The following is a 12,961-nucleotide window of genomic DNA, read 5'->3' as shown; positions in this document are numbered from 1 at the left end:
TCCACCATATTGTTTACATTCTTTTCAAAGTATTTATTTCATTTTAGCCTGAATTTAGCAGGTTATTTCCCAAGCAAAGGATCTGGTTGTGTTGATTTTAATGTCAGTGGCTTATTTAAGGAATTTGTTACCGACGTCTGCCTTGGTTGAAAACATTTCCGTTTAGAATTCTGTCGGTTGCCATTTTGTGTCATTTGGAGGAGGCTCTGGTTTGTGTAACTACCACGTTGTACACTGACCTTTTTTTTTCTTGTCATCTCAGCGGGTCTGACATCTTTGTTTACTACTTGTATGTTTTTGGGCTGTTTAATTAGTTTTTTGTTTTTCATTTTCTTGCATGATTTAACAATGGCTTCGGTTGCACTCTTGGTTTCAATGCATCTTCCAGGATTTGATCACTATAAATGACACTGTACAACTCAAAATGTGAAAACAACAAAAAAAATCCCACATACCCATTGTGCTTCAGTGACATCCTGGTAGATCCACATCCTTCTTTCACCACTGAAGTTGCACGAAACAGAGCGATGGAGGATTATCTCAAACTAGGATTGAAAGATCTTTTTTAACACCAAGACAAGGAACAATAGCTATATGAAGGCTTACCTAATTTAATATTTTGTGGGAATAGGCTGAAACGGCTTTCGAAGACGGAGGCTGCATTGAAATGGCGAGTGTAACGGAGGCTTAAATTTGCATGAAGTCAGACAATGTGAATAGATTTATTTACATTGCTGTAAATTACTGCAATTTCTTATTACATTTTACTGTTGCTGTACATTACTACAGACAACATCTATTAACTCCTTATGTTTTACATGTTTTTTTTTTTTTTTTTTTTTTTTTTTTTTCATAAAATTCCGAAGGAGTACAATGATAGAAGTGCCAACTGCAATGCTATTTGAGGGAAGGCTTTTAAAGATATTTAAAAAATGAACTCGATTAAATAACATTTTTATTTTTTATATAGATATCTAGATTTTCAAAATTTTCAAATGTTTTGTCACAGATTTATTGAAATGGTCTATTTACATAAACATTGTTACCTGAAGGATTTATTTCATCTGTTTTACATTTTCATGTGACTTTGCTTGTGATATTCCAATTGTGACAAATTGAATACAATCTGCTTTGAGTTGTAAAAAAAATACAAGGGTATGATAGTAGTTAATTAGCATTTATTAAGTGTACTCTGCAGTAATATGGAGTGAAATATAGCCTATTGGTGTTTATAAATAATAGAAATCAATTTCTTTCGGTGTTGGTATACAGTATGATGCAATCGAGATATTTCAGTGATACTTCAACTACGGCAGCGATATTGTCAATAATTTCTGTAGGTAACCTTGTGTGACTGTAAAGACTACTGGTTTAACTCACTTACTCAAGCCTTTGCAACATTATTTTACTAAATAAATTCTACATTTTGTAGAGAACCATTTGTATGTTCTATTTCCAATACAATATAATAAGAATAATAAACTTGTTAACTGCATAAAAAAAAAAATCAACATATCAGATTCCTTCATATTTAACTTTATTGAGGAACAAAGAGAGCACATATTGAGGAAATAAAATGTCATCCATCAGAGACTACACTTTTTTTATTTATTTATTTTGTTTTGTTTTAATTAGCCTTTAAAGCTATTTAATAGAAAAGCAAAACATAATCCCAACCTGAATGGAAACTTGAATTAGTCTTCCAACTCAGTGCCGAGCAACCCTTAAGCAAGGCACACAGTAAACAGTGAAACATAAGAAAAGATAATCATGCCTCTTATCTTTCTTCAAAGTGCATAAAAAATGCACTTATTATAAGAGGCATACACACAGTAAACCAACTCAAACCGCAAACCTAAAAGTTAAGCTCGACAGCCTAGTAAACCTGCTCTAAAGATGGTTCATCTGTTCAAAACATGCAGTCAAACTGCAGTGAATACTAATTCAACATCATTTTGGCACATACAGCATGTTAAGTGCAAGTCCGCTTCCCTTTAGACATGTTATGCTATGGTTTCATAACACGAGAGCGCTGGAGGTTGCACACTAACATTGATCGCTATCAAAACCTAAGTGCTTCTCGGGGATTAATAACCGCGTCTTTAAATGGTGTTGAATTTCGTTTTCATGTTCTTAAATTAGCCACCGGGTAACTACATCTAACATGACACTGCCTTTTCTACCGCCACAGAAGGGGAGTTTGTTTCATATTTTATATGGATAGTGGTTGATGTAAAATGCACATTCCAGCTTCTGACAGAGAGTATTAATCTAATATTTCAGCGCATGTGAAGCTGCTTTTTTTTTTTCTTTTTAAATCAGCGTATTTCTTTTAAATATCCCTCACACAGCACACCTTCTAAACTAAGTGTCACCACTCTGAGAAATGTGCACCACGCATACATCTGGCTTTTGTTTCTGCGTTAGCTGATCTTGAAGCTAAGGTTGCCACGTGTGAACCATTTTCAGTGCAACTCTTAAATCTCACCTTTGTGTACCATTTGTAGTAAAATACAAATACAGTGGGGGAAATAATTATTTGATCCCTCACTGATTTTGTAAGTTTGCCCACTGACAAAGAAATTAACGGTCTATAATTTTAGTGGTAATTTTTGGTAGGTTCATTATAACAGTGAGAGACAGAATATCAAAAAGAAAATCCAGAAAAATCACATACAAAAAAAGATATAAATTATTTTGCATTTCATTGAGTGAAATAAGTATTTGATCCCCTACCGACCATAAAGAATTCTGGCATCGACAGATTAGTCCTCTCGCTTTAAGAAAGTACTCCTAATCTCAACTCGTTACCTGTATAAAAGACACCTGTCTCAACTTGTTACCTGTATAAAAGACACCTGTCCAAAGAATCAATCAATCAGACTCCAACCTCTCCATCATGGGCAAGACCAAAGAGCTGTCTAAGGACATCAGGGACAAGATTGTAGACCTGCACAAGGGCGGAATGGGCTACAAGACCATTGGCAAGAAGCTGGGTGAGAAGGAGACAACTGTTGGTGCGATTATTCGAAAATGGAGAACACACAAAATGACCGTCAATCTCCCTCGGTCTGGGGCTCCACGCAAGATCTCACCGCTTGGGGTATCAATGACCATGAGAAAGGTGAGGGATCAGCCCAGAACTACACAGGGGGAGCTTGTTAATGATCTCAAGGCAAGTGGGACCACAGTCACCAAGAAAACCATTAAAACCATAACACACTACACCATAATGGATTAAAATCCTGCAGCGCCCGTAAGGTCCCCCTGCTCAAGAAGGGACATGTACAGGCCCGTCTGAAGTTTGCCAATGAACACCTAAATGATTCAGAGAATGCTTGGGAGAAGGTGATGTGGTCAGATGAGACCAAAATCGAGCTCTCAATGCGACTCGCCGTGTTTGGAGGAAGAGGAATTGTGACTATGACCCCAAGAACACCATCCCCACCGTCAAGCATGGAGGTGGAAGCATTATGCTTTGGGGGTGTTTCTCTGCAAAGGGGACAGGTCGACTTCACCGCATCGAGGGAAAGATGGATGGGGCCATGTACCGTGAAATCCTGGGTGACAACCTCCTTCTCTCAGCCAGGACACTAAAACTGGGTCGTGGATGGGTCTTCCAGCACGACAATGACCCAAAACATACAGCCAAGGCAACAAAGGAGTGGCTCAAGAAGAAGCACATTAAGGTCATGGAGTGGCCTGGCCAGTCTCTGGACCTTAATCCTACAGAAAATCTGTGGAGGGAGCTGAAGCTTGGAGTTGCCAAGCGACAGCTTCAAAACCTTAAAGATTTGTAGAGGATCTGCAAAGAGGAGTGGTCCAAAATTCCTCCTGAGATGTGTGCAAACCTGGTAATCAACTACAAGAAATGTCTGACCTCTGTAATTGCCAACAAGGGTTTCTCCACCAAGTACTAAGTCATGTTTTGATAGAGGATCAAATACTTATTTCACTCAATGAAATGCAAAATAATTTATATATATTTTATTTAATGTGATTTTCTGGATTTTCTTTTTGATATTCTGTCTCTCACTGTTATAATAAACCTACCAAAAATTACCACTTAAATTATAGACCGTTCATTTCGTTGTCAGTGGGCAAACTTACAAAATCAGTGAGGGATCAAATAATTATTTCCCCCACTGTACATCAGCGACGAGGAAAAACAATCACAGTAAGCTTCTCATATATCAACCAAACAGGAAACGTCAATGAAACAAAACAATGCAGGTGCAACCAAACAGCTGCAAGTGGCCAAATATTCCTTAAAGAATCGCTTGTTTTTTTAGGAGTCCCATACATTTTCCTCTAATTTGCAGGAACAAACTGAGTGCGTCGCCTCAAGATGTCTGATCACGCTTCAATCACTGTTCTTTTCCAACATTCGTAAGCATCATTAGTAGGCCAACAGATAGAGCAGGTTTCTTCAAAGACCGCCCCAATTCATTGATATTCACAAGAAAGTAAAGAGGTTTAATACGGTTGAAGGGCATTTGTGAACTGTAACTATTCTAAATTTGATAAAATCATGTAAATCACTGATCAAATGAAATGGAAAAACCTGCATCAGTGGTGAGGAAAGCATGATGGCATCCGCGGAGACGTGTTTTATCACACCGTTCCAGTACAAAATAACGATCAACAAACATGACTGTATCTCATCGACACTGAAACAGTGCTGAGTTAAACGCCAATCGCAGTATGACGAAAAATCGTGAAGGGGAGGGGGGAAAAATAAAAAAAATGTAAAAAAAAAAAGTCAAATTCTGTTCGAGTTCCAAGTTGAATGTTTCTCCGGCGTCAATTTAGCAAAGAGCACGACGCTGCGAGAGACGAAGGTCAAAGTCGAGTGGTTTCAAAGTCTCTTCACGGCGGCGGCAGCAGCTTATTGCCATGCAACGGTAGATCTGACGTCAACAGTGCACCACTAAGTGCCAGTCTTTGTTACACACACACACACACACACACACACACACACACACACACACACACACACACACACTTTCAGCAACAGTCTGATTACTTGTTTCCATCTGTGAGTCCTAACTGGAGTCCTGGTCATAGCGCCCTTTGATCATCATGTCCAGTAAAGGTCCGACCTGGAGGAAGAGGAAGAAGAAATATGAGAAAATAGAATAAAAACTAAAAGTTTCACCTCGTGTCCTTCAATAGTGGTCTTTGTGCTAAATCAGGTAAGACATAAATATTCCCAGTAATTAGGTTGCTGGGAGGACGGTAGCCACTGGGATTTCACGCGTGCTCCATTCCTGGTGACCTACATCCACAGCAGCATTGAAAACTTCTCTCGATGTTCTGGAAATAACTGCGGCCGCTAGAACCACACATTCCTCGTCCTGTTGCTTCCAGGACGGCACAATATTCCAAACCAAGAGCCATATCGAACACGTCAAGTCTCAAAGGAGCGGGACCCGGCTTCAACTTGAGTCAACACTCATATTTTACATTACTACCTGATAATAGGTTTTTCTTTTGTTTTTTTTAAATATATATATTGTCTCCATTTACCGTTTTTATTTTAAATTTATTTATTTATTTTTTTTATTCAAATACGGTGTGAAACCGAAAAGAGTTTCATTTTTCAGTTTCAAATTTCCTTCTTTGTTCGAGGAATGACGTTTCCACCATTAAAAATCAGAATTAACAGTAACAGCTGAATTAGAGCACAATCATGTAACTTTGCCAGTGGTACCACAAGATCATTTTAATCAATTTGTCAGTTCTAATTTTCCAAAACCCAAAAATAGAGACGTTAGAAATCAAAAAAATGTGTCACCAGAATGGTCAGGGGTAATGTTCAAATACAGTTTGTGTGCCGACCAGTAAACAGACTTTAACTCAATTGGACACTTCTGATTTTTTGGGGGGGAAAACAGGATTTTGCATCAATAAAATGTTCCAATGACTCCAAACCAACAGTCTTTGCTGTTCAGTAAAAGTCAGAGTGTCAAAGTGGTGCTGACTTTGTATATGCATTTAATTGTTTTCATATTAAAATTAAAATGATCTTTTCAATTTTTATTTCTGTGGTAAAATGACGGATTAGAAGGAGCTGCGTTTACCTCGTGTGGATCTCCCAGTGCCTCTCCAAGCATCTTCTCAATATTTCTCATGATGGCCACCCTCTGGTGAGCTCGCAGCGGGTACTCTATCCTTTTGGGCGTTGGGGCACCCTGAAAGATATCGGCAACACGTACAGTGAATGCAGGAGCTCGCAGGTCTTTCAATTGGATGTTCAATTCCAATAAGGCTTAATAGTGGCTTAATAATGTTCTGCGTACCTTGTACCAGAAGTTGACGGTGATGGTCACACCGCCGTTCAGCAGCGACTCAATGTGATGCCACCTGAAACACAAGAGGAGTGACACATGTATCTGTGCAGAATGAAGGTCAAAATGATGAAATATGATGATGCCCCGGCAGCCTGCCTACAGTCCAGAAATGTGTATTGATGCCAAATCGACTGGCTAAGCACCACTGGAAGAAGGGGACTATAGCTGCGTCAGACATGGCAGAGTAGCATACAATTTAGTGCGACAAACAAGTGTTTAGCGTGTCCGAAAACACAGTACACACCAAATAGTATGCGAAAAGTACCAGGATGACATACTACATGACATACAGTGAAATATCATAGTGTGCAAACACCGCACACTACGCTGGCGAGTGTGCAATGCACTGTGAGGGCAAAAACCGGTAAAAGATGCTATGCAGCGTCGTCATGACGACACGCTGAAAGAAAGTATATGTACTAAAGCTGCATAACACCTCGTTTGTAGTATGCCACAGAAAGCTGAGAATGATCCCTCAGGCCGCTACACAGAGGGAGAGGCAACAGCATCAGAAACATTATCAATGGCTGCTTAACACCATTCTATTAAATAGCATCACTACATTTTACACTGGGACTTTATTTCCCAGGATGTTTTCTTGAAAAAGTTGTATTTTTATTTTCTGTACATTGGAGCGAGCTGCTGTGATGCTACACTAATGCTAGAGAACTCTAATAATAATAATGTTAAATCATAGAATTAGTGGGGCTGATGATGTGAATGGCACAGGAAATAAAGAATTGTCCATTTGCAATCATTTTGGTTCCATCAGCCACTCTAGCGAATACCTCCATGCATTTCTTTTTTTTGTTTTCCCAATTTTAGTTAGTTATCATAGTATTGTATTATAGTATTATAGTAATTATAGTTATGCTCTGTACAATGTTGGCACATAGTAAATTCATCATTGAAATGTATTCAAATGGAACATAACCCTCATTAAGGCTGTACATCAGAGGTGTCAAACTGATTTTCACCCCGGGCCACATCAGCATTATGGTTGCCCTCAAAGGGCCGGTTGTAACTGTAAGACTGTATAAATGTAACTACTCTTTAACATATTGTTAAATAACTGTTATTATTTATTCAAAAGTACAAATATTGTACATGCATTTACATAAATGTAAAAATATATGTAAGCACATTGCTCTGTTATTAGAACATAAATCCCTTTAGTTTATCAGGTTAAGAGACCCACATTACTCCACCAATCAAAGATCAAACTTTTCAAGTGAATAACAGACAAATATCAAACACAAGTTCTTACATCAACTCTGTTCAAAACTTTTTTGTCACAGTTGAGAGGGGCGGAACTATGGTACAATAAATAATTTTGAGCTGCTAAGAACATGTGTGACAGCTGTGGCATTTTTACAAAAACAAATGGATGCGGACAGCCTTGCAGAGGGCATTCATCCGACTAATGAGATGGTTTTGATGACAGTAAACATTTGGCTGTATGAACACATACACCTGTAAACACACTGAATACATTGCTACACAGACAAAGAAGTATATGTAATTAACTCTAAATAACAATACGGGCTGTCTCAGTTCACAACTATATTGGTCAAGTTCTGGGTGAAGTTGATAAGGTGATGCACACATTGCAGGTGCGTTATCGGTAGTTAGGCCCACCCACTTTCCCCAGAGTCATTTAGTTTACCGTACGAACCTCATTTTTTGAAGTCTGTATCTGGTCGGGGCACACCTGCTCACATCACCGTTAGCATGCACCGCTTCAAAAATGCACCCTCTGAAAAACACTTGGAAGCTCGGGCCATTTCTTCAGCCACAATAAAGCTGGCTTTCACTGCTGCATCATTTTTGACTAGCTTACATATTGTGCTGCGATTGCAGTCTGCCTTTTTTAATTCTTGGACAATTTGATGTTTCTCTTGGCGGCTAAATTTAGCATGCTTGGCTCTGTGTTTGGTGTCAAAATGCCAATGTAAATTGTATTCCTTCATCAGCGACACTGCCTCCCGGTTTTTCGCCTCGAAGCACAAACATGTATTCGCTTTCCCATCTTTCATTAAATTGTCTTCCCCCTGCATAAATGTTTGCACTTGTTGGACATTTTGGGATTATTTGTAGATCTTTTTCAACTCCATCACTTGATAGAAAACCGCTGTAATTGAACGCCGATATGGAAAGACTGCAACCTAGCGGCAGGATGCCGTCATTTAGCGGGTCACAAAATCGACATGCATTGTGGGAGATGTAATTTATGGTCACTGTGCGCTGTAAAGCAGCGTAGACTTATTTTAAGACAATCATATGCCTTTTAAGCTCTCGCGGGCCACATAAAATGACGTGGCGGGCCGGATTAGGCCCGCGAGCCTTGAGTTTGAGACTTGTGCTGTACACAAATTGCACAGTAAATAGCAATATAGGTCGGAGAAATTTCAGTGAGGTATTTTCTAAAAATAATTTAGCCCAGTTGTTGAACTGAGCCATGCTTCACATATTTTCTGGCTCTTCTTGAGGCTGCTCTTGGCAATTGGCATGATTTTAGGTGAAGTGTGCTGTACCTTAACCCAATAACATCAAGAGTAGATGACTGAGATCTAAATGACACAACACGTTGAGAGTCGCGCCGACGGCCGGACGCTTCTTACCAATACATGGGGATATACAGCACGTCTCCCGGGCCCACAACAGCCTCATAGCCGACTGCGTTTTTGAAATTGGGAAACTTCTCATAGTCGGGATTATCAAAATCCACCTGGAAGTAAATAAATAAATAAAGCTATTCATGTTTGTTCATGTACAGTTTTCATTCCCTACAAGTCAAAGAAAAGGTCATTCCAAATGTAAGAAAACTTAGGGGACTGATCAAATAAAAAGGTCAAATGTCAAAGATAGAAGTTGGAAATTCTCTGTCTTTCTAAGGGTTTGTCTCTCCTGCCGCTAAATCACAACACTTTAACCGATCACAGATTATCTTGGGCGCGTGTACCTGGCTCTGTCGGTCACAGGGGTGGTGGACGGGGTACGGGTACAGGCAGTCGAACTGGTCCGGGGGGAAGAGGATGCACCTCTTCTGCCCTCTGATCTGAGCAAAGAAGTTCTGCTGCTCGTCATAGTGTGCAGGCGTCACGTTACCTGCGGGGACGGAGGGGAGGAGAAGAGGAGGAGAGGAGAGGAGAGGAATAGAGGAGAGGAGAGGAGAGGAAATGAGGGGAATAGAGGAGAGGAAGGGAGGGGAGGGGAGGAGGGGGGGTAAAGGAGAGGAGAGGGGAGGAGTGGAGGATAGTGGAGAGGAGTGGAGGGGAGTTATAGAGGAAGGGAAAGGAGTGGAGGGGAAAGGAGAGGGGAGGAGAGGAGGGGAGGAGTAGAGAGGAGAGGTGGGGAGGAGTAGAGAGGAGAGGTGGGGAGGGGAATAGAGGAAAGGGGAGGAGTGGAGAGGAGAGGGGAAGGGAAAAGAGGAGATGGGGGAATAGAGGAGAGGAGAGGAGAGGAGGGAAGGGGACGGGAGGGGAGGAGAATAGAGGAAAGGGGTGGAGTGCAGAGGAGTGAAGAGGAGTGGAGGGGTGAGGAGGGGAGGAGGGGAGAATAGAGGAGAGGAGGGAAGAGGAGGGGAGGAGGGGAGAATAGAGGAGAGGAGGGGAGAGGGAGTTTGAGTGGCGTGGAGTGGGCGGCTCATTTCAGACCAACTATACACTGACTCAGACTCTTGATCATATTTCAAGGCCTGTAGAATCAAAAACCTGAACTTTACTATTTTCTTAAATGAACTTCAAACACCGGTGGAGTTAAATAAACAACCTGTCCTGTTTATTTATTTTATTTTATTTGTTTTTCTGTTTTTTAACATGAAGGAAACAGAAACGGTGAAGAAGTACCAACAACACCGGCACTGGTGTCGGCCTTTACAAAAGATTTTGACTCCGATTTAATAAGTGCTTAAATTCTTCAGATTTATTTTCCATTACCCGTCATATTTTACTGTATATTTCACTTTTTTTCCCCCCATATATTGACACTTTTCTTTTTCATATTCTTTTCTTTTTTTTATTCTACCGTTTGTTATTTTTACAGCGCATTGTTTTGGATGTGAGCTGTTGGGACAATGCAATTTCCCTGCAGGGAAAAGTAATCTATCTATCCATCTATCAACTATCTATCCATCTATCCATCCATCTATCTATTCATCCATCCATCCATCCATCCATCTATCCATCTATCCATCTATCCGTCCATCCATCTATGTATCTATCTATCCATCCATCTATGTATCTATCCATCCATCTATGTATCTATCCATCCATCCATCTATCTATCATCCATCTATGTATCTATCCATCCATCTATGTATCTATCCATCCATCTATGTATCTATCCATCCATCTATGTATCTATCCATCCATCTATGTATCTATCCATCCATCTATGTATCTATCCATCCATCTATGTATCTATCCATCCATCCATCTATCTATCTATCTATCTATCATCCATCTATGTATCTATCCATCCATCTATCTATCAATCTATGTATCTATCCATCTATCCATCTATGTATTTATCCATCCATCCATCCATCCATCTACTATATCATCTACCCATCTATCGATGTATCCATCTATGTATCTATCTATCTATCTGTATATGTATGTGACAAATAATCTCTTGAACTTGAACTATCTATGTATCTATCCGTTTCATGTTGACTTGGACTTCATTTGGCCTTTATCTGACTTTTTGAGCTCTTGGCTGCTCTCATAATTTATTTAGGAAGCGCCTGAAGCCATAACATCTGGCTCTTCGCAGTGGACACGCTCACAGAAATGTTCCTCCTTTATCAGCAAGGTTTTTGATGTCGTTTGATTCAGCACGTTCTCACCTTCCATGCCGATGAGCAGCAGGTTTGAGGTGAGCTGCCCCCAGTTCCTCTTGGCCTGCTGCTTGTTGATCCAGTTCCAGTTGAAGCCCAGGAAGTCCACCACGATTTTCCTGCCCACCGTGTCGTTCAGGGTCTGCTGCAGGTAGACCCTGGAGGAACGCAAAAACAAAAGCACCTGGAGATGGAAACTCACTCGTTCAGACACATCACCCGGGGAGCCAAAGAAATGTCCAGGTGTATGGAAAACATGACTTTTTTTTTTTTTTAACTGTATGAAATGATAGAGAGGAATGGCGAGGACAAACTCAACATCCTCAAACCATTCATGAACAAAATTCAAAATGCTTTTTTTCTTGGTAAAATAAATCTAGTCACAATGATTTTAATCCCATTTGCAGATTGTTTCGGGGATTTTTTATTTTTATTTTTTTTCCATCTTCTGTTTCTTTTTGCAGTGCTGGTACGCTGACCTTCATAAGTGTGCCGAGATCTGAGGGCGCTTTCCCCAAATGCTTCCAGACTGTTAATGCTTCGTCATTCCTTCTATTCTTGTGCCGCATCAAAGTTCAAAACAAACATCCACCATCAAACACGCCTTCTTCACACACACACACACACACACGCAACACAAACCCTCTCATCCAAGAGATTAACGGCTCAGACGTGCCTCGGTAAAAGACGTATCAGAGTCATATCTACACAGTACTTTACCTTTCTTCTCCTCCCATTTCCTCCGTTTTGTGCATTTTCTCCACAAATTCGGTGAACTTCATTTCCATGCGTTGTGACTTGGGGACAAAATTCTCAAACTTGGCCATCTTTTTCTCATCATAGTAGAGGAACTTGTGGTTCTCTGCGGTATACACGGAGAAATCGCCGTCCCCAATGTTCTCCTGGAGGTACCCGATGTCCCACTTCAGAGCTGGATACACAAGGTTTGTATCCGTCAAAACCACAGGCTCCTGGAGGCGGATAAAGACAAGTTTAACTCAATAAAATCAGACAAATCAATATTGATTAATGAAATTGTCATTGAATTTGTTATCGGGGCTGCCAATAAGAATGATTTCATTCGATGAATACATTGATTGATTTACACCATAAACCTATGTTAGGATGAGGTAATAACTTATATGAACAAACAGACACCTTGAAATGTATATTGTTGGTGTTGTGTATCGCCAAGTGGTCTCAAACATCAACAAAACGGATCAAAAACATGCATGAAGATGTGAAGGAGAACCTATGAGAACATATTACATGACAAATGACCAAATCCATTTAATGACCGATTCAACTAGACTCTTTTTAAAATGTGATCACAAATACAGGGGCTCCCAAACAAGGTCTGCGGTCCGCTTGGGGGTCCTCATACGTATTGCAGGGGGGCCAATGTAAAATTATGAATTATTATTATTATTATTATTATTATTATTATTATTATTATTATTATATTTGAATACTCCCCACCCCCAACCACAGAAATGGTATTGTTGTTGGTTTAGCACTCCTTGGATATCCTTAACACTTTGCTTCCATTCGTACAAGCTGAACACTAAACCACGCTGCAGATAAAAAAACGTGCGACTTTTTAGGAGCGTCCATTATTCTGCCGGGGGAGGAGGAGAGGAGGGGAGAGGAGGGGGAGGAGGGGGAGGAGGAGGGTTGTCATGAATCATTTCAGGAACCTCTGAGCTACGTGACCAGACGAACGTAAAGCAACCGGAGCGCGCTCCCGCTCCGGGGTGTACGGTTGCAC

The 12,961-nt window shown here is 40.4% G+C and overlaps 1 protein-coding gene across 1 annotated transcript in view; it reads right to left on the bottom strand.

Moving 5' to 3' along the window:
* Positions 1–4,981: 4,981 nt before the first annotated feature.
* The window catches only part of hif1an (hypoxia inducible factor 1 subunit alpha inhibitor), an 11,129-nt gene continuing 3,149 nt past the window's right edge, over positions 4,982–12,961 (bottom strand). Inside the window, exons 2-8 of the mRNA XM_080016675.1 lie at positions 11,914–12,164; positions 11,203–11,351; positions 9,316–9,461; positions 8,975–9,081; positions 6,303–6,366; positions 6,084–6,194; positions 4,982–5,102 (exon numbers count right to left, since the gene is read on the bottom strand). Of these exons, the coding sequence (XP_079872801.1) occupies positions 5,046–5,102; positions 6,084–6,194; positions 6,303–6,366; positions 8,975–9,081; positions 9,316–9,461; positions 11,203–11,351; positions 11,914–12,164 (885 nt within the window). The 3' untranslated portion in view covers positions 4,982–5,045. The remainder of the gene's footprint in view (positions 5,103–6,083; positions 6,195–6,302; positions 6,367–8,974; positions 9,082–9,315; positions 9,462–11,202; positions 11,352–11,913; positions 12,165–12,961) is intronic.

Source organism: Zeus faber (assembly GCF_960531495.2).
Source record: "Zeus faber genome assembly, chromosome: 16".
Lineage (NCBI taxonomy): Eukaryota > Metazoa > Chordata > Actinopteri > Zeiformes > Zeidae > Zeus > Zeus faber.
The sequence above is the reverse complement of the archived record's forward strand: the minus strand, read 5'-3'. Positions and strand labels throughout refer to the sequence as shown.